Here is a 22977-nt window from a genome sequence, read left to right as displayed (position 1 = left end):
CAGACAGGAAGTAAGATAATCACACCCTATGGGGTCTTGCAGCTGCAAGACCAAAGCTGGGGGAAATTTGGAAGGCAGGCATATTTGGTAGTATAGACAGAGTGTGAGAAGCAGATGAAACTGAAGGTGTAAGAAACAGCATTTGCTGGGTGGGAGAGGTTTAAAAGCTCCAGTATTGCCTTTAATTGTCTTCTTTTATCACACCACTTTTTCAGGCAGTTCTTTTCTACCTTTCAGTAGAAAAGGTACCTTCACTTACTGCTTCTGGAGCAAGCCCACACAAGGAGCTTTGTTCAGTAAGCTCTCAAATACTTTCTAATACTCTCCAGCTGTGATACAAGAATAAAATAATATTAGTAAATGTAAGAAGCAAATAAGGATCTCTTATTGTACAGCTGCAACCTTAAGACTACGAATATGTGCCAAAAGATGACCTACTGCCAAGCTAAATCCAGCCTGTTGTGTTTTATGGTACTGTAGTGTATTGACCAACAATCCTGCTCCTTCCTCAGCTTTCTGGTCATCTTTAGGATTGTGTTGAACAACAATTGTGTCTTGGATGTAACATCATTTTACTAGTGTGTTTATATATCATCTCACATTATGAAGACTTGGCTGTGACTGGATTCCAGGGTGTTATCAGTTTGCAAGTGATAGATGAATCAAACAAATGAAGCTGAACAACAAAGAATGGGTTCAAAGTGAAAACTAAGGATGTATGGTCACTAAAAGAAAATTTTCTAAGTTTATCATTTTTAGAAAACAATTGTTGTAAACTTCTCAGATATTGAGGTTTTGCCTTACATCAGGGGATATGAAAAGAAAAGCATTTATGAAGAAATGGTAGACTTCACTTCCAAAGCAGCCGTGCTTCAGAATTTGGCCCATTAAAATTTGACTACTGGCTAGCTAATCAAAATGGAATTTTGGAGTCATCAAGTTCAATAGAGAAATTCTCTCTTCATACTCCGCCAGCAATGTCAAAAGCTAATAAGAAAATACTTGTTGTAGTTCCAGAAAGTTCTGTGGGGACCCTGATCCCTGAATGATATACAAATTCACTTTGTTAGGAGCAATGTTTTTCCAAGAAAAGGACACACTGCAAATTTGAACTGCAAATTAATGAGGAATCTAACAAAAAAAAAGCATAGATGTGCTGGTTCTGGCTAGAACAGAGTTAATTTTCTTCGCAGTAGCTGGCACAGGCCTATGTTTTGGATTTATGCTGGAAACACTTTTGATAACACAGGGATGTTTTAGTTTCTGCTGAGCAGTGCTTACACAGCATTGAGGCCTTTTCTGTTTCTCATCCCACCCCACCAATGAGGAGGCCTGAGGTGTACAAGAAGTTTGGAGGGGACACAGCTGGGACAGCTGGCCCCAACTGACCACAGGGATATTCCATACTATAGGACAACATGCTCAGCATGTAAAGTTAGGGGAAGAAGGAGAAAGGGGGGGATTCTTGGAGTGATGGTGTTTGTCTTCCCAAGTCACTGTTAAATGTGATGGAGCGAGCCCTGCTCGCCTGGAGATGGCTGAACACTTGCCTACTTGTGGGAGGTGGGGAATGAATTCCTTGTTTTGCTTTGCATACATGTGTGCCTTTTGCTTCACCTGTTAAACTGTCTTTATCTCAACCCACGAGTTTTCTCACTTTTACCCTTCCCATTCTCTCCCCCGTTCCACCGTGGGGGAGTCAGTAAGTGGCTGTGTGGGGCTGAGTTGCTGGGTAGGGTTAATCCATGACAAAAGGAATTAAAAAAAACCCAATAACCCACTCCGCCTTCTTACAGAGAACTATTAAAAGAATGAAAGCTGCATTACACACTGTAAATTAGTTTTATAAATCAGTCCAATAGTGAAACTTGAGAAAATAAATTAACCACTTACAGGCCATCATCACGCAGTATTTTTTAGAACTCATAGTAGAAAATAGAGACTCTGCATCCCATCTTTTGAAGGCCAGTACAAAAACTCCAAGCCAGAAGTGGAGTGTGCAACTGCAGTTGTGATTACTCACTGTGTCACCTTCATTCTAGCTGAACGTGAGGACTGAAACCTTCCTCCAGCAACAGCTGACAGATCCACTGGGTAATGGCAGATGATGGAAGCAGCATAGCCATTCCTTCCCCACTTCACTGTGCAAGATACCGTGATTTCTACCCCATGCTTCCATCACTAAGACTGTGTGATGGATACTCAGAGATGGAAGAGCCCTGAAACAGGTCTTGAGGCCCTTGTGGAAGAGAAATTCTGTGTTACATGGGCAGATATGGGTTTTGTTGATCTACTTTGAACAACAGGTGTCAAGTTATTGGTTAGTAAAATTACAACTGACTAAAGTCAGATAACAGCCAGAAAGGTCATAGTCTACAACGCTGCTTGGATTCTTCATAATTTTATTTTGCAAGCAACAGACAATAAAATATCTTCACAAGTTTTAAACATGTGACAACAGCTGTTTAAATAATCTGTATTTTGGAAGATTGCTCCACCCCTTTTTCTATTGTCCATCCTCATCTTTCCCATCCCTGATTCAAAAATCATGAATTCATCCCCCAGATCATAACATCAGATCAAAGATTCTTCATGTTTATTGTGTCTTTTAATGACTTTTAAGTATCCTTTCACTTCTTAAGCCTGTGTACATTTACATTTTCATCTTTTCTCCAGAAGCACAAGGCCAGAGACACATTTTTCTTCAAATAAATACTGAGAATTTCATGCAAGTCACTTGACCTTTTGAGCTGCTACGTTAATAACTATGATAAATACAGAGTCAAATGCAGTCCCACTTGACCTTGCACACTGCTTCACCATGAAGCAAGAAACTGCTGCTGAAAAGCCACAAGGCAAGGGACAGAACTGGAACCTGGACTCAGAATGCTGCTGCCATGCTCCCAGTAACTTCCCTAATGCATATTAATGTGAACTAATAAATAATTAGTCAAATTTTCAATGCAGCTTATATTTATTTTTCATATAGAACTTCTGACTTCCTTTTTTCCACTGTAGAAATTAGAAGTTCACACTTAAAGAAAGGGAGTTCATTTATATCAAAATACAAACTGTTCCACAGTGGTAATTAGTGGTGTTTGGAAAATGGTCTAACCTGGAACGATCCCAGATCAAAACTGCAGAGCTAACATGCCTGTCCTTAAGGGTCTTTAAACTATGTTACTTTGTAAGGTGAAGATAAAACAAACATCACCAGACAGGTTTTCCCTCTAAATAGAAGGGGCAAACATCATTACTTTATTTTGCAAGCAATAGACAATAAAATATCTTCTCAAGTTTTAAACATTCTCACTGCTGTGAATATTTGTAATTAAAAGCAAAGGAAAGAAAGAACATGTGGTCTGGGAAAAATGAAAATAAGCCTTCATCTCAGTAATAAACCATTTAAAATATTTCTGTCAAATTATGTTTTTTCATCCCTAGCACACAGGGTAGATGCAATAAACAAAAAAAACCTACTCAGACAGCTAATTACAATAACATTGTGAGGCTCAGGGATTTAATTTAAGGTGCTCCTTGGGCTCACCCGGAATGTGCCACCTAATTACCTTCGTAATTGCAGGTATACATACTAAAAGATATCACCTGCTATACAACTTTTAAAGAAATGGTCAGACTGGTCAAATTTAGCTCTCCTATTACAGTGTCCCCTGGGATGTGGCTAAGCATCTGGAGATGATGCTGGACACTGCGCTTGTATGCTTTCTGATAATGGAGATAATTGTGTCCCTGGGTTATTCTCATGTAACAGTATAAAGTTACAAACTTTTCAGTGGTACCTGTGTTGCTGTTCATCAAAAGGAGGGGGTGGAGGCGTACAGCCAAAGCCTAGTGTCTGCCTAAATTTTCCTCCACATTTAGGAAGGTGAGCGATATTGTAATTTATAGGCAGTTGTTATCTCTGAGATAGTATTGATGTGAGGAGTAATATGGCCTTGTATAAAGGAGAATTCACATGTAATTAAAAAAATTACCTGTTTTTCAAAAGTTCTAGGTCCTTAGATTTACCACTGGACAGTATATACTGAAAGCTGGAGGGGGTTGCTCTATCCCATGCTTTTTTTTTTCTGTATTTGAAGTATAGAAATCTCCTGCAAACATTTTTCCTTTAAATTTCTTATGATTTTACCTGGTGTCCAACAGTTTAAGGGTTGCAGTTAATGGGGCTATACCTGGCTGGCGACCAGTTACCAGTAGTGCTCCTCCAGTTTCAATTCTAGGGCCAGTACTGTTCAATATATTTATAATGTAATATATATTTTCTTACCCCAAAACTTTTTCTGTCCTGAAGTGGACAAGTAGATTCAGCCTTTTCAGATACTCTACAGTTTCATAGAAACAACATCTCCCATAACCCAGATTAGTTATCTCTGCCATTTTTCTGCAGTTGGCCAGGCTTTTTCTGCAGTTGACCGGTTCTGTGAAATTCTGTGGAATTGTACAGTATCTGGAAAGGCTAAATCTGCCTGTCCACTTTAGGACAACAACATTTGTTGTAAGAAAGATGTATGTTGATACTTTTAGTACAGTTTAAAACCTTTTCGTCTTCCATTATATTTTATTCCTGTTGTTTGAGGCTAAATAGGATTTTAGTTGAAGTGGGTTTACCAGTCATCACACACCGCTAAGTGACAGTTTCCCAAAGAGATTGCCAAACCAGTTGCCTCTGTGGCTCAGTTTCTATACTGGTAAACTACTCAGAGGCAGGGCATTTAGTTTGGGTTTTAGCTTGCCACTATTCATATTGTTAAATTGTTTGACTGATACCTGACATGGCTTTGGCTCAGACCCCAGCACTAACCAGGAAGGATTTCCACTGGGCACCTTGGCAGGTTGTTACTGCAAGAAGCACAAAATGCAGCCATGCAGCACAGAGACATCCATGGGCAGATATTATGAAGCTAATCGCCCACAGTAATTTTTTTGGCGAGTTTTACTTGTTTTTACCCAAAATCCCTGGAGTGAAATTGTGATTCCACTGATTGAAAGACTTACCAGGGATTTTAGTGAGACCAGGATTCAGCTGGTGGACCTGGAGACATTTCAACTCATAGTTGCAACATACTCCATGCTTCTCATGTCTGCATGGAGCCTAAGTGTCTGTGCAGTGTGAAACTTCTGCAGTCTGTGATACTGGGCATCTGCCCTGGAGCACAGAGATTTGACTAAAGATGACCAGGCCTCAGAAACAACAAAAAATGTTCCTTCCATTCTTCCTATCTTTCCACATTTCAAAGGAATTTATGGTATTTTTCATTTCCTACCCCCAGAGGAGTATGGCCTGCTGAGCAATAATTCCATTTTGGTAACTCATCCTAGCAATTTCCAGTAGCAGCATTTCTTGTGTAGTCATATCTATACCGAAGTAAAGAATTATCTAAATCCACCATATTTTAAATAATTTCAATTATGATGCTGTCAGTTTTTATAATGGATGGTAGCACAGAAGAACAGTAGTCCATCAGTGTACCAGTGTAAAAAATTAGTTGTGATAGGGTGAAAAATTGAGCATTTTTCCCTATGATTTAAGGCATTCGAGACAAGGTTTTTCATATGAAAAGTAAAATTTCACCCATAAATCAGTAAAACCAGCTTTTAGACATGTGCTCTATACTTCCATTAATAACACTTTTTTAGATTGGTTGAGTCTCTTTCTGTTTTGTAATTAACTTATCAAGGAGTAATGGTCTAATTTTAAAAAGCTGACTGGATGACAGAAATACTATTTGTTCTAAATTGAAAATATTTCAGCATCTGCCAAGATTAGATTTCTGTAAATTACCCTTTAAAAACATTGATTTCTAATACCGTATTTCCTTTTCTCAATAAAATAGAAATATATGTTCAGAGGAAGCTGTTCTTAAGGAGGCATAGCTGAGAAACAAAGCCATTCCAGTAATATTAATCCCCTTCCAATGAGCTGCCAAAAATAAAGTCTCCATTTAATGCTACAAGTTTGGTGGGTAGTCATTTTTTATTATCCACCAGACTGAGAATCTGAAATTAAATGTTTAGCAATATTTGTATAAATGAAGAAGCCCCCAGCTCTATACTTTGACATAACTAGGACACTCTAACGTAATAACTTTCTTAAGATTAATTCTCCTCCAAATTAGTGCCTGATAAAAACATATGGCATGGTGTTTACCAGGAGAAAGAGCTCTGGTCTCATACATAAGCTTGTTGCATTCATGGCATAAGACCAATGCCACCTGAATGATGCCAAATAATGCCCTTTGGATATTTCATAGCTGTTAATCAAAGCAATATCAAGTTAGATGTAACATCTAAAATATCCTTTACCTGTGCTAACCTCAAATTTTGGTTGATATTAGAACCCTCAATGAAGTCATTTACTCTGTTTGGAAAGTAGAATTTAAAAAGTCTGTACTTGGCCAGACCAAAGGTCTTCATAGCTCGGTTCCCTTTTCCCCACAGTGACCAATTGTAGGTGCTTATGAAAAGCTCATTAGACATACAGATTGATTCTTTCCAGGGCATATCCTGTAACTCCCAATAATTCCAAGCTGGAGATTTCTTTCTAGACCACTGCATAATAGTCTTCAATAGGCTTGTCTCTAAAATTACTCTGATTCCTTTTTTAACCCATTCCCATTTTTATTACCATAACACTATGTGTATTCTACATTCAGTTCTCCATTATGGGAAAAATTACTTCTTGTGTTTTGAATCTGCCAAACAAAAATTTTACAGACTTCCATTCAGTTCTCTTATTGTGAGAAGCTGTACGTGACTGTTCTATCTGTCCTAACACCACTCACCATTTTATAGATTTCTTCCATAGTATCCTCTCACATACCCTTTCTCCAAATAGAAACATCTTAGTCTGTTTACTTTTCATTTACTATCTCCTCAGATGGAAAGGTTTCACAACTTTGATCATTCCTCTTGCTCCTCCTTGTAACCTAGAAAAATACAAGATAGAGAAAAGTAGAGTGCTATACCAGTGTTTTCCTGTGTAATCTCAGTTTCCTTCCTTGTGGTTTACCTTTGAACTGTGACTATTTTAATCAAACTGGTCAAAATGATTCCATGGCCTCTTTCTTGAATGGTAGTGATGTTCAGAAAACATTAGCCTGTATGGAAAATTTAGGATTTGTTTAAGTTAACCTAATTTTGCTAGCTTTTTTTCTCAGTCAGCAATTTGTAGTGTCCTTCTGCAATACTTTACAGCTGGTTTTTGATTTTAGTATCCCAAAGAACTTAGTGTCATCAGTAAACCTCATCACTGTATTGTAGTCTTCACCTTTTCAGCATCACTTAGTAATAAAAGACCAATAATAGTGAAATTGTAACAAATCTTTGTTATGAAAACAGTTGTATTTTTATCCACTGCTGCACAGCTTTTAAACAGTTACTAAACCACAGATTTTGTCTCTTCCTTCATCAGAAACTTAATTTTTTATGAGCCTTTACTGAGGGGCCTGGTCAAAGGTGTTTTGAAAACCAAACTGGACCCCTCTCAGCTCCTTGTTTGCTTTCATACACTCATCATAAAGGACTCTAATAGATTTTTGAAGTATAACTTCTGTCTCATAAAGCTATATTGACTCTTCTTATTCTAGCCACTTACTGCAATGCTAGTTCCAATTTTGGTTACAGTTTTAGTTTATTTTCTTGGTACAGAAATCAGCCATACTGGCTTATGTTTACCAAAAATATCCCAAAGCCTCCATCTTCAATTCTTCTGTTACCCAAGCCAATACAAGTGGCACACCACAAAAAGCAACACAGCAATTTCATATTTCAGCTATGCTGGAATTCAAGAATAGATACTGTCAAGTCCTGGCAATTTCAACAATTCAATTTTATCAATCTGTTCTAAGAGGGGTTTTTTAGTGAGAGATTTTAACAAGTTATCTGCATTTCTGCTAAAGATACGGACAACTTTATGTCCTGCCCCTGGCCCCTTGCTGTGTGTTGGTACTGGCTTTCATGAGGCTATATAGTCAAGGAAGGGACCTGCCTAAGCAGAAAACAAACACTATCCTCTCTCCAAATCAGCTGGTTTTGCCAAATAGGGTGGCTGATCTGTCTGTGTGTAACTGTAAGACCACTTCTGCTGTTGGCAGGTGTGGGGCATAGGGGAAGGATACAGCAAAACGGACTGAGACCAGCCTAGGCTAATTGTGAAACTGCATCCTGATACTTGAGCCTGAGGCAGTTTGCTGTCATTATCATTTTACTCATTTATGTGCATGAGGGATTTCCACAAAAACCCACGCCAGTGTAAGATTTAATGATACTGTTGAGAAAGGAGATGGAGTTACAATCTCTGAGAGTGTAGGAAGCTTCTCTCACCAGCAACATGACATATAGAGAATGGCTCCTTCTGCCATCATGGGTACAAAAGAAATACATTTATTGAAGAGCTGAGACAAGTGGGAACTCTGCCCATTCAACTACCAGTTCTAGCAAGATCAGATGAGACATTTTGAGTGGGACTTTTTTTTCTCAGCATCTTCCTGAAATCCAGAATGAGAACTGAAATTCACCTTAGCAGAGCTTTCAGGGGTTGTGTGGATACAGAGAATAGGCATTTAAACAAAAGTCTCATTCTACTTTGTAAATGTTTCTGTGATTTCAGCTTTGAAAAGAAACACTACTTTTCCCACCTGCCTACAAAGGGGTTCTGCATTAGGACTATCTGTAAATATTGGTTCATCTCTCATTTCTTCTTCTTATAGGTTTATATATATATACCTTTCCTTTAAATCACATATGCAAACATTTATACTTCTAAATTATATAAATAGAAGTGTGAGTGATGCTTGCAGAGAGGGAACACTTTTGAGTATACTAACAAAACTTCTTTGATGGACAATAATGGGAGTACACAAGAATATAAGGGGTTTTCATTGGCAAAACAAGCCTGTATACGTGTGGGCTGTAGCATACTCCAGCCAGATGGAGTGTTGTAGATCATCTTAAATGTGCAGTAACATGCAATAAGGTTTTAATGGAGCCTCAGATTTCTCTACACATTGAGCTCTTCTCATCTTTTGGGGCTGTCAATATAAGGCCCTGATGCAGCTCAGCTGCCTACAGTTGGGCTGTGTCCTTTGGGCTGGCAGGATACTAGAAAGTCATAGTTCAGTAGAAAGAAGGTTCATGAGAAAGCTCATCAGATCTACTGCTAGTAATGTTCTTAATTGGGAAAGCACTAAATGGAGTGGGACTTGGCCAGAAGTAAATATTTAATTTCTGTATCCTGTCTTGTTATTCCCACAGTACATCCAGAGATGTTTTTGTCCCTAGTGCAAGAAGAATGGTGTTCCTGAGCTGAGGGAATAAAGGACAAACATTGCTCAAATTCCACATTCCTATCAGGTCTAGGGATGAAAATTCCCATACTCTGCTTTCTCCATTTTGTTAATGCTCTTTCATCTTCAAATATATAGTTAAATTTCTTAAATTGTGAAAATACATTCAACAGTTATGATTCAAAAACATTTTGCATTTTTTTGGGAGGGGGAGGGCCAACTTGGACTTTTGTAGTGGTACAGACAGATGGTGTCCTTTAAGAATCTGGTGAGATTATACAGCTTAGAAAATCTATTACTTTAAGTATCTAAAAGAATACACAGTTGCTGAGGTTTTGAAACTGCTCTGTCCTAATATCACAGCATTCTTGCAGTGAAGGTTGATCCAGTCTATGATCTTGTAGTGTGGGTCCATATAAACACTAAAAGTGTAGAATATTGGTTTTACAAACAAGAAGAAGGATTCCATGGCAATTTGAGCAATGGAGAAACAATTTTGTGGATAGAATCCCAAACCACTGACATTTTACATTTCCTCTCAGGAATATTGCACTAAAATCTGAAGTAATGCCTAAAACCACATGGTATTTTTAAATGAATACATGAATAAAATAAAAAAAAAAAATCTGTATTTCTGTAACACCTAGGAATTCCAGTCATGAATGATAAGCCAGTCATAATAGAAATTACTCTAAATACAAAGCAATATGACAATGTTCTTGATCACAGAGATTTTGCGATTTAATTATTAGGAAAAAGAGAGGTAGATGCAGAGAGGTGTGGCTACTATAGTGAGTGTAAATCCCAGAATCTCTGCAACTAAACTCCGGCCATGACAAGCCTATCCCCACAGATAGTTTTTGAGAGTGACTGAAAGAAGGATAACATTTAAAATGGCCTGCCTTGCATGTTAGTAAAGGACAATTCAGACTTCAAGACTAGTGAGGAAGAAAGAATTCTGAAGCATGAGTTGAAACTCAGATAGACAAAGTATTATGGGAGAATTATCTGAGCAAAGATAGGAACCAACTTCCTTGAAAACCAGGAGAGGGAACAAAGACCCTCTCCAATGCCTGAAACCAATCTTTCATTAATAAAGCTATGGGATGAGACAAGTCCAGATAAGTTTCAATTTTTCAAGAAGACTGAACTATTTTAGGGATAACTGAGGGGAAGAACCATCCAGTTTTACACACTGCATGGATATTAGGACCCTGAGAACACCAAAGTTATGAATGAAGAACTGATTAGTCATCTAAGTCAGGATAACTTGCAAGAAACACATACAGCTGTGGCTTATTTATGCTAGGAGACAGAGGAAATTATCAATGAGGTGGATAGGTCAACTGGCCAAGATTTTAGTTTGGATAGAAAACAGATCTGGAATGAAGAGAAAAATGTCTTATTCCATCCATGTACATTCAGTTAGGAACTAAATGTTGCTCATCTAAACTAGATGCAAAGCTGCATAAATGTAGCCTCTATATACACCTAAAGGTGTTGAGACAAAAGAGGCTAGTGTGCCTATCAGGTCTCTTTCCACTGAGCTATGATCCTGATGTATTCAATAGCCACGCCTGCCTGACCAGCACTGCACTAGGAACCAGACTTAAAAAGGAAAGAGTAGAAACTGGGAGAGGAGCTTGGAGAGAGTGTGCAGGAATTGCCTACCATTAATTAGTCCCAGTTTAGAAACCTACAAGGCAGTCTTGAACTGACACGAGAGACTTCAGCATCTTGTGGTTTAGGTCAGGATGGGCTAAATGCAAACATTAATTATTATGCAATAATTGGATATGTGGGAAGGAGTGTGGCTATTCATCACCTCTGTTAAAGGGTAATTAATAATGCAAAGGACACTACAGAGTTACAGAAGAGTGGCTATCTCTACTTCCCCTTTCCTTGCTGACAGGACCAGTGGTTGTCAGTAATCAGGAGTAGTAACATTAATCGTGCTGGTTCCAGCTACACAAGCTTGGTCCCAGATGTCTCTGAAGGTAGGGCTCTGCTACTGCCCTTCAAATTGAGGTAGATGAGTTTTATGAGGCAGAGAGCACCATTCAGTTTGGCTGATCTTTACTGATCAGCCTATTGGTTGGTGGTCTATTCTAAAGTGCTGCTTGATGATGGGTATAACAGGGGCAAGTATTCTCGTATTAGGTTAGTTCTGCTACTTCTACCAATCATGTTTTCTTAATAACACTTGCTGATTTTGCTTTACCTGACAAAAGATACATCTCTGACAACTACATAGGAAGATAATGAAGATTGAACTGCGAGCTTCTGACATCAGTGTGACTACTTAAATGACATCAGCTCACTAGAGGCAGCTGAAGACTGTAAGGGACTTTGCCTATGACTTGGGAGACAGAACCTGCTGTTCTGGCCTAAATAATCCTCACCCACCTTCTGCCCCCTCTTTGTTCTGTAACAGAAGACACACCAACATTGTTTTCTTTTCAGCAGAGAATAATTAGAGGCCACAACAAAGCCACAAGGAGGGTTTTTTCTAGGTAAAATCGACTTGATAGAGGAAGACAGCTATGAAGTGGGAAGGAGACAGTCGTGGAGTTTGGACAAAAGTTGCAAACTCCCAAGAACATGAGGATTCACCCCTGGGGAGGAAAAGATGGGAACAGGTTGAGAGGAGGTAAAGAAACTGAGTACAGCCTCCCATACCTTGGCAGGTCTGCTACAGATCCATGACACCCTGCTGACTTCTCCCAGACTCCCTCCCCATCCCTACATGCATCTCCCAGGTGTCTCACAAATACCTTCTGAGATTTCCCTTACCATTCCCAGGAATCTGCTCCACTGACACAAAAGCTGAAAAATGGCAACTGCTGCCAAGGAGCTTTAAGCTGTAAATTCCTAACAGCATTCCAGCCTGGAGCCTTGCCCTAGGCAAATAGGTCTGAAGAGCTTTAACCCAAGCTCACTCCCAAACAAAAACCACTATTGTTTGACAGCTGTAAACCAAGCATACTATGGCTGTCCTCTCCTCTCCTTTACTATGCTTCATCCTCTCCTGCTGGCCACACACCAGATTATGAGAGACCTCAGGCATCAGCATCTACAGATCCTAGCAGCTGAACTGCCTTTATTGCTTGTCTCTACATTGCAGTACAGCTTGCACATTACTTCTAGAAATACCACAGATAAAAGAATTAGATAAACAGATCTGCCATGCTAAGCAAAGAACACTGATACACTCCTCAGCTTCCCACAGGTCCTTCCATCCCTAGGTAACATCTTAAACTATACCCTAATGGTACACCTCTGTTCCATCTTTACACTCCATGCTTGTTCACTTCTGCTTCTCTCTGTTGCTTTCTGCTCTTCTCTGTGAATCCTCTGGCATCTTCCAGCAGTTGCTGTGTCCATTCCAGTGCTGTATGCCAGTCAGGTTCCCTTCTCCAGAGCCCTTCAAATAACCTCAAAATTGCCAGGAAACAGCACTATGTAGTCATAACAAGTAGAAGATAGATGGTAAGATACTACCAAGTGCTCCATACTGGGTTGTTTGGCAATCACACAAAGCCAGAGACTCTGCCACAGCTTAGTCCTTTCAGCATTTGAATTCTGCCTGATCAACAGCATGTGACACAAGTTTATACGTGATACTGCAGCTAGTATGAAGTGTCTCACAGGATTTTCCAGCAATACACTTCTCCACATACCCAACCAGCTTGTTTTGCTGTGTATATATTTTTCCCATCCACACTTACAACCTGTTTATGTCTCTCCAACATCCTATCATAGGTGATTTACTGATAAATTAAATTTACCTAAATTAATCTGAAGACCAAGACGCACCCTCAGCTCTCTGCAGCAGATCACAACTTCTTCTTGGTTCTTATTTTTTAAGGATCGCATACAGCATTGCACCCCTTTTTCTGAGCAGCAGCTGACTTGCCACTTGATTAACAGTCCTTGTTTTGCTTACACTGAAAAACATCATGTAAGATTCAGGAAAGTTATTAAGTGGGACTGTTTTTTTTTTACTGTCTCCTGCAGCCTAGATTGTCACATTCTTTAATGACATCTTTATAAATCCTGTCTACTTTGGTGCTGTATGCAACCTACCAGGTATTGAATGCAACATACAAAAGCAAGATACCAAAGTACTTATGATACCAGTCTGCCCATAATGACCTGTTTTCTCTTTGTTTTCCTTTTTTGATGTGGGTATTTGGATAACTTAGAAATTAAAATTAGATCCTGCTCTAAGTGACCATTCTTATCCAACAGAATGAAAAGGGTACTCCTTATCCTTTCTACTACTGCGTGCTTTGCTGCCTCATGAGCAAATCTCCTTTATCTGTTATAAATCCCAGTAGGTGTATTCATTATGGACTAGGGATTGTGCAAATGAGTTATGATTCCCTTGGAAAAACAAAAACAAAACAGGACACCAATCAAACACATGGACACAGCTCTTAGATAAGCAATGCTGGATTCACTCCAGGGGCTTCTGCTCTGTGTTAGGACAAGTTAACCCAGTAGCTGCTTGGTGTTCTGTATTGCTCAGGACAAGAAGCTGTGAGTGCTCCTTCTTGCCAGTGTTGCCTCGTGAGTGGTTGATGGCTCCATTTTGGTCCTTAAACTTGATATGTACTTCTCCTGTATGCTAAATTTTATGAATTGAAAAGCACTGTGTGACTTACAACTCCTAACAGAATAATTATTCAAAGGATGCAAGAGAAGTTGAGGTAGAGAGTATGTGTACCAGAGCAAAGATGTACATTTTTTATCTTTGAAATTAAAGACCTAAGGAAATAGCATTAGAGATATTTTTCTGTCTACTTGGGAGTCAGGTACAATTTCAGTTCTTGTGTTAAAATTATCCCTTTCCTTACTACAAACCACAAATTCCAGAGAAATCGGAGGAGCATAGCATTTTAAGTGGTTATAGAAAGTAAAACAGTCCCATGCAAGCATGGCAGAGAGTATAAATCAACTCTGAAAACCATGGAAGAGGATGTGTCACGATTCCACTCTCATCCAGTGAGATCTGTCATCTAATAAGTGAGAATTGTTGTCTAAGGGTACTGAAAGTCTGATTTCCTCAGTAAGTCCTTCTCTATCCTGTAATTAGCCAGCCATTAGGAAAGAGGTGGACAACAACAGTCTCTGCTGTTTTGCATTCTTAGCTGGAAATAGCCCTGTACTGAGCTCAGTAAGCTTTCATGTATGCTAAAGATGCAGCTGTCCTTATGAAGCCATTCCACACAGGATTAAAGCAGTGTCACAAAAATGGTAGGTGTCTGCATATGCTCAGATGATGAAGAGGTGATGAGTGGTTTACATGGATTTGCTTTTTTGGAGCATGGTGCTTAACCCCCACCTAGATCATTCTCTAGGACCAATACATACATATGCATACTTATAGGATCTAAGCTTTATCACAGGTATTTTAGGCAAGAATTTATATCAGATGTCATGCTGGTATTTACTGTAAGAGTCACCTCTGGACTTAAATTTTATGCCAGCTATTGAATAGGGTTTTTTTCTGGATTGTGAGGAGAAAAAGGCAACACTGAAAAGTGACAGATAACTTTTAAAAACAAAAATAATCCACAAACTGGGCAATTCAGTAGACAAGCTTCTCCCTCCGTTAGAGAGGATTGTAAAAGGACATTCCTCTTAAGTTCCCTGCCCTTTATGGACAATTATACAGAGATTAATATTGCATAGTGACACGATATCACATCACACTATACTTCATCCCAAACCTAAGAGTAGTTGCCCAAACAAGCCAATATTTAAAAAATAGACTTTGTCTTATATGTAAAGATGTTTCATGAAAGAATAAAGTAAAATTTCACACTGCCTTAGGAACATTGTACATAGGAAATACTGCATAAAATTCCTCCTTATGCTATTTTGAACACATTCTTACGGCCTTCTTTGGTGTCCTCTGCCTTTTGGTATGTGCTGCCAAGCTACTAACAAAGTATCAAGATGCTAGTCATTCAGCTTTATCACAACAGGAAAGCTACAGTTCAACAGCATTTTAGAAATACCAATAAATAACGTGAAAAAAAAATAAATCTAAATCTCAGTGATGGTAAATAAACCCTCCAGTCTTCATAAACAGATTGGTCTGTTCTATTCTGCACCCTTCATTTCAGCACACACGAGTTCCCCATACTTGAGTTGCAAATGAGTGGCACATGTTAAAAAAATGTTTCTGCATGTTATTTTCATTGGCATCAGTCTCGGCACTGTTTTGGAGATGGAAGAGTTTTTGCAAGCCACAGCAGGGCTGCAAGGAAACACGTATTTCCCCAGTTGTATTGCCAGAATGGAGAATTAGTTTTATTCAAGCCTTTCATTTTTTCCCTGCAATCCCTGTTGGCCTAACTAGGGATCTGGCCCTTAACAGACCACCAAGTACCACTGCAACCATCGTCTTTATACTCCCTGATGGTCACCAGCATCCTCCATGTTTGTCTCCAGCAAGCTGGAAGAGACTTTTCTAAAGGCTGCACAGGATGCTTGTTGCAAGTGCTAACCAGGCAACACTGTGGAAGAAACTGATGTGGGCAAAATATACACCTGAGCCCCAGTGCATTCAGAGACAGTATGTGCAGGTAATGGCTTTCTGTATAAAACAGCTTAGAAAACAAACTGGGTTGGCCACCTAAGCAGGGCTGCAAAATTAAGAAGATGACTGTTTAGACATCTGAACCACTGGTGCTACACCAGAGGAGAAAAGTCAGAAGTTAGCTTATGCTCTTTGAGAACTTTTATGTGTTGTAGGCACATTTGGTTAATCAACATTTGCCTGTATTCTGTAATGTAGGGAAATTTCTTCAGGCTGAAAGACTGCTGCAGCCCAAGACTGCACCTTCTGGCATACTAACGCCTCCCACTGACTGCCAGGAGGGCTATTAGGTCCAACATATGAATATTGAAGCATTTTTTTCCTTCAGGAATTGCGCTACCAATCAAAGTGCTAAGGATACAAAACCATCTCAGAATTCGAAGTTTGTCTTGAAAACAGGACAAAACAACTTTCTAGGAAAACAGATGTGACAGCTACCATGCTGTGTTGCTTTCTGAGGCCTACTGGTATAGCCTAAAAACCCTAAGATGTACAAAAATACCCATAGTAGAGCCAAGGCCACACTTCTGACACAACCTACTGTTCAAAGAGCATAAAAAACACAGATCTGATCATCAAAACGAATTAAAAGGTGATCTTATCCTTCATTCCATGAAAAAAAAAAATCATTTGTAACTCCATTTCTGTGAAGAAAAGGTTAAATTTGAACAGCTTCTTGTGCCAAATTCTTAATTTTAAACACAATTAGTGTCCACTGGTATCTAAGACTAATTCACGCAACAGCAGCTGCAGCAATGATTTATTTTTTTTTCTGCCTAAGAAAAAAATACACTGAAATGTGGAATAAGGCTATGTCAAAGGTAAAATAAACCATAGTAGCCAGTGCCTGCCAAGAAAATAAGATCCAGCCCTGCAATCCTTCATACTGTTGAACCCCTCAGTCTCTGGTTTTCACATTTTCAGCTTGTACAGATTTCTTTCTTTGTGAACTCAAATGTCTGCTGGGACTGGGAATAGAAGAAAAGTTATGGTTAAACCCTTCTGTCCAACCCCACTCCTTGAATAATCAGAAGTAAAAGAAGTAAACTAATAAGTCTCTCTCTTCCAGCAGTCAGAGTATTACAAAATAAATTGCAGTTAATCTATAGCAACAGAACCGTCCATTTCTTCCGGGCAGATGAAATATAAAATATGCAGTAATGCTCAAAGCACTTGCTAATTATTTAACAGAGGGATTTTCCACATAAAACACATTTAAAAATTTAAAAGCTTCACTAGTCCTGACCAGAACATTTAAAAGAAAATTTTTATCAGTGATATTTTAAATCAGATGACTGCAGTAACCCCCTCTTGTAGCCTGAATTCAGCTGAATTCTACACAGTGTTATAGACCCTTCTGCAAAATGACAGTATTACATATCTCTAGTATGAAGCAGGAATGATTTTTAAAGATTGGCCAGGATGAAGCAGAGTTGAGACTAGGAAGAGATTTCCAGAGGAGTTCTGCCTTGTCTGAGCTTCAGTTATTGACATGCCTCCTAGTTTTTCTGCACCTGAGTTTATCCAGCTTTAACTGCAATCTTTGTAGACCCTGTAAAACTCTGAAGCTGAGCTGCTGCAATACACCATGATTTCCAGTGAGTATCATTTACAGTAATATTTTATTGCTCATCATCCAACATCCTCTTTCCTTAAACATCCTAAAATTTGGGGTTTGTTCTTTTTTTTCCTGTTTCAGTGGAGCTGCACCCAGCTGACCCTATCTTTCTCTTCAGAGCTGACGTCACCACTTCAGCACCATCCATCCATCTTCCTCTGCAGTGTATGCTCCTTTCCCAGGGCTGCAAATTTCACCTGCCATTAATTTTGTTCATTCAGCACAGTTGTTTACAAGAAAAAAAAAAAAAAGAGTTTGAGGAAATATCGGCATAACTACTAGCCTTGTTTCTCCAGACCTTTCTTAAGCAGATGTGTAGGACAAAGTGAGGAGGGGTCAGGAATTGCTGTCTCCCAGGGTCATATGAAGAGAATTAGAAAAAACTGCTGATGATCAAAAATTGAACAGATTACAAGTTTGGTTAACCTTAAATAAATAAAAAGAAAAATTAAAAAAAAAGAAGACTGGAGTTACACATGCCGATAGTCTTCAAAAGCATAAATTCTGTGGTGAAAAGGAAGGGAACAACCTGTTCTCTAAATGGGTAGGGCAAGAAGTAATGGAGTTAAACTACACATAAGGAGTTCTAATTGGAGGCAGTGGAAGACTGTCCTAACATGAGGAAAGCAGAGCACTCAAAGGGATGCCTGGGAAGGTTATAAAATTTCATCCCTTATTTGCATAATTTGGATATTTACCAGGAAAGAGATGGGGAGATTGGATCCTGCTTTATGGTAGTGAAATTGTGGGATGGACCATATGAACTCTTCACATTCCTTTCTGTTCCAGTAAGTTTATGCCATAACTGCGAAGTCCAAAAAGATCCATTCATCTTCCACTTACATATATGAACACCCCCTCCCCTTCCAACAAGCAAAGTTTATACTGCTGCAAGGCAAGGGCTTCATCCAGCCCAGCAGTTCCTGCCCCCAAAACATTCAAATTCATTTTACAAAGTGAACCATATTCCATCTTGCCAAGTGGGGTGAATGACTCCGCCTTCCCTTTTTTTCCCCTCCAAATGCAACAGCCCACATTAGGGAAAAAATTCTTCTGAAGTCAAATATGATCATTAGTTCCAAACATTTGAGCAAGATACATGAGTTAGGAGCAGGACCACCATGAACACCTCTGCCCAGCTTTCCATCTCTCACTAATGCTGATCTGATATCTTAGAGAAGGCAACACTTCCCCAAGTCACCCTGGAAGTAACGGAGCCAGGGACCATGGGGAAAAAGTTCAATTAAAACAACAAAAAAAATTATTCCTGAGCCTTGCTGGTAACTCACAGAAAATCTAGATTGTGGCACTGACAGACAAATACAATACATAAGCAACACACTGAGTGTAGTGAGTTAATCTTTATTCCAAGCAGCTTCCCAAACAGGGAAAACAAGGAAATGCAAAGGGGACTGAAAAGGCACATGGAGTCAGTTCCTGAAAGGGGTTCTCGCATTCTTCCATCTGACTCTCAGTGGAAGAACATCCTTAAAAGAAAATCAGATTCATCTTGAGGACCCCAAGTTATGACATGCCATCCCTTACCCTCACAGGAGCCACCTCCATGATGAGCCTTCCCCTGCTTTCCCCTACTGCTGTTGCCATATCCTGCCACAGCAAAGAAGCATGGTTTCAGTGACAGCTTCTTCACATCTAACAGTAAGGGCTTTTCATCCTTCTTTGGGGGTACCACCTCCCTCCCTCCTCCAGCTTTAATTGTCAAGTCCTGGGTCAAGCCTGGCTTCTCATACCAACCAGGACTCTGAATTTATGAAGCTTCATCATGAAAAAACATAGGCTGTGTACTCTCGCTTTCCTGTTTGGGAAGCTGTTGAGATCTTCAGTCCTCTAGATGTCAGAAGCCTTTTTGCTCCTGGCTTCCTGTCCCAATTTCCTCATGATAAATCTTCTCTGGCACCAACAATGTTCAGCTCAGTGACCTCCTGTGTATTCAGAATTGCTTTTAGGGAATCACTTCCACATGTCACCACACCATATGCCCTTCTGCACCCACAGAGCTGAACACACATCTTAAGACAACCAAAATGCATGTACTTATGTAGGCCAAAAAAATCTATGGTCACGGCACACATCCATCTGCAGAGAACTGAGAAAATCTTGCAGTCTCTTACCTGATATTTATGGGTCTTCCCATCATGAGTGACATACCTTTGTGTAAAGGAAGATGCCTGCATTTTGGTCACATGATGGATCAGTTTAGGTCACATGATAGGGAAAGAACTGTGCAACCATCAGGGTACTGGGTGTTAGACTGCAGGCAGGATGATTACATGCCTCAGGTCAAACAACTCAACAATCCCAATTTTCAGCCATTATTAGGCTACCAGATGAGCTCCAGACAGGTCTACAGCATATTGAAGCACAGCACAATTTACGTTTTCTGCCAAGACAAACCAGAGCATTTTTGGTCTTGGCTGTTTCTTCTTCTGTTGTAACCTAGCACCATTTCAGCTCCATCTGTGATTGCTGTGCTGGGAAGACAATAGAAAACAGAACATTTGTGATGAGTAGCATCTATCAGGTTTTAGTATCTAAAAGCCTTCCCTGAGACCCACAGAACAGGACCTGCCCTGACCAGAATCAGAAATGGAAGAGGAAAATCAGCCAGGTGGCTATAGCTGCTGTTGGTCTGCTTCATGGCCCAAACATGCACCTTTAAACCACTTTGGGATTTCCCACCTGTGGCAGTCCTTCAGGATCAAATCCTGAGGCAACCTCAGGCAACCCTGGGACACCAAGGGGCAAGTTGTGTGCCTTCAAAGTATGAAATTCACAGAAGCAACTAGGTTGGAAAAGACCTCTGAGGTCCTTGAGTCCGACCTATGACCTAACACCACCCTGTCACCTAGACCATGGCACTAAGTGCCACGTTCAGCCTTTCCACCAGGGACAGTGACTTCACCACCTTCCTCGGTGTATAATCACCCTTTATGTGAAGAAGTTCCTCCTGTTGTCCAACCTGAACCTCCCCTGCTGCAGCTTAAGACTGTCCTCTTATTCTGCCACTAGTTGCCTGGGAGAAGAGACCAACCCCCACCTGGCTACAACCTCCTTTCAGGGTGTTGTAGAGAGTGATAAGGTCGCCCCTGAGCCTTCTCTTCTCCAGGCTGAACATCCCCAGCTCCCTTAGCTGCTCCTCATAAGACCGGTGTTCCAGCCTCTTCCCCAGCTCCATTGCCCTTCTCTGGACTCGTTCCACCAACTCAGTGCCCTCCCTGAATTGAGGGGCAACGTCACCGAGCCTACGGGAAGGCACTGGGTGCAAATAAAGAACAGCGAAGGTATCTCTCCCCCTGAACAGCCGCAGAAGTGTTTTTAACGCAGAGAGCTGCCCTTTCGCCTTCTCTGCGAGAGCAGGCTCAGCGCTCCGCTCGCACAGCTGGCGGGCGCTCCCAGCGCGCCCCTCGCCAACACCCCGAAATTAACCCGCACCTTCCAGGACCGCCACCGAGACAAGTTCGCGGCGAAGGGGAGGAGGGCGCTGCGGGGTCCCGTAAGGCAGGGACGGCTCGGCAGGTGCCGGGCCACTCCCGCTCACGGCCCCGCGCTGCGCCTAACGCGGGCTGACAGGGGCTCCCGCCCCGCCGCCCGAACCCCCCCCCCCTCCCCGCGAGCCCGCGCTGACATCACCGGGCAGGATTTAAATAGCTCCGCAGCCTCCTGCTTCCCGGATACAGCGCGCACCATTGGCCGCCGCCGCAGCCAATGGCGGCGCCGCGCCGCTGCCCTCCGCCAATGGCGGCGCCGCGGCCGGCGCGCCCCTCCCCTGTCGCTAAGGGAGGGAAATACAGCGCGGCGCGGCGGGCTGTCAGGTGCGCCGGGCAGCGCTGGGGTGCGCCGGGCGCGGGCATCAGCCGGGGGGCTGCTGGGGTGGAGGGTGGGCTCTCCTCCTTTAACACCCCCCCCCCGTGTTTTTCGTCCCTGCTAGCTGAGCTCCCGTAGCCAGCCGCGTTACTCGGTGCGCGAAGAGTGTGGAAAGTGGCGGTTCTCCGCTTTGTTTTAATCGCTCCGGTGGCGGCGTCTCCGGGGCGGTGAAATACGGGACGAGCGGCCCCGCCGTGCTCCTTCCTCCTCGGGGAGAGCTGGAAAAGAGAGAGAGAGAGAGAGAGAGAGAGAGGGGAGCGCGATCGGTGGTGCCTCGTGGGCTGGCCGGGCTGCTGCCGGGGCTCGGCGGCCGCAGACGGTGGATTTGTGGGAAGCGGACGGGATGAGAAATAAACGCACCTGGCCAGCGGTGTTTAGGGGAGTGGGGGCCGGGTGCCCCCGCTGGCTGCCGGAGCCCTCGGACTCCGGACTCGGACCCGCCGAGCTGCAATGGACGCTGCCCGCCGCTGGCCGCAGAGCGGAGCATTCCCGCCGCCGCCGCCGCCGCCGCTGAGGAGGGAGAGCTGCCCGCCCGGAGCCGGCCCGCAGCGCGCCCCTCGCCCGGAGAGGGACCGGGGGTTTCCTCTTCGGCATCGCTCCGATGAACGTGGGCTGTGCCAACCGGGCGCCCACATAGGTTGCATGGCAGCCGCGGCGCGAGCGAATAGGTAAACGCCACTGTGTAGATGTGCTGTTCGGAAAGGAGGAAAAAAAAAAAAAATAAATTAAAAAATGCGAGGATGCGGATGTTGGGCCTGGCACAGGGGACTGGGCTGCACCGGGAGATGGAATAGCCTCTTCTCCTGTGCCTCGCGCGGCGAGATGTAGCCTAACGAAAATGAAGTCCTTACGTAAGGCGGGCTGGCTGGATGGCTGGATACCTGCTGGGTCCTGCATCGCCAGCCGCTGCCCCGCCAGAATTACCTGGGTCTCTCCCTGCCATGCCGCAGCCTGTCACTGCAGGGCCTGTCCTAAAAGCAGACTTTCAGCCGCAAGAGCTCGTACATTTAAGAGCTGCGTAGCATCGTGGAACAAACATAAATCAATTGCATTCCAAACTCAGAAAATGTAACCCATTTCACTTGTTACCAAGCTTACAAGCTTGAAAGGAGAATGCATAAATCTGCTTTGCTGTCAAACCATAATAGTGTTGCGTAAAACATTTCTGCTTGGTTACTGTTTATTGCTTCACACCCTCCAAATATTTCTGACTTGTTTCTTTCCCGTATCCACAATGTGTTAATACGTTGCCTGAATATCCTAAAGATGTCGGCCTGCATATTCAAAAGGCAAATGCATGTGCAAAAATTGTAGGCAAAACACAGAACAGGCTTGAGACTTTTTTTTTTATTTAATATCAGTTTCTGGTTCTCCCTACATTTTAGAGCAGGGTAATGAACTTTATGCCTTGCTACTTTTCTTCCCCATTCCTCCTCAAATTAAGAACACAGCTTAAATCACAGTTTTGTTGGAGAGCTTTTTTTTAAATAAGATAAGAAATTCTTGTACAACATGAAACATTAATTATTGCAGGAGAAGCTGCAAATACTTACTGGAGA

The 22977-nt window shown here is 41.7% G+C and overlaps 1 protein-coding gene and 1 long non-coding RNA gene across 2 annotated transcripts; both read right to left on the bottom strand.

Moving 5' to 3' along the window:
- Positions 1–6763: 6763 nt before the first annotated feature.
- Positions 6764–20596, bottom strand: LOC113943024. Its single transcript, XR_003526161.1, has 3 exons — positions 19079–20596; positions 12583–13252; positions 6764–6947 (listed from the first exon to the last, which is right to left on the bottom strand). It is a non-coding gene; the product is annotated as an uncharacterized LOC113943024 (long non-coding RNA).
- Positions 20597–21180: 584 nt separating this feature from the next.
- Positions 21181–22486, bottom strand: LOC113941032. The gene is made up of 2 exons (XM_027632195.1): positions 21779–22486; positions 21181–21636 (listed from the first exon to the last, which is right to left on the bottom strand). The coding sequence occupies exons 1-2, from the start codon at positions 22313–22315 to the stop codon at positions 21181–21183; spliced, it is 993 nt and encodes a 330-aa protein (XP_027487996.1). The 5' UTR covers positions 22316–22486.
- Positions 22487–22977: the final 491 nt, after the last annotated feature.

The sequence above is a fragment of the Corapipo altera genome, unplaced genomic scaffold (assembly GCF_003945725.1).
Source record: "Corapipo altera isolate COAL_440 unplaced genomic scaffold, ASM394572v1 2b, whole genome shotgun sequence".
Classification (NCBI taxonomy): domain Eukaryota; kingdom Metazoa; phylum Chordata; class Aves; order Passeriformes; family Pipridae; genus Corapipo; species Corapipo altera.
Note: the sequence above shows the minus strand (reverse complement) of the source record. Positions and strands in the feature narration are given on the sequence as shown.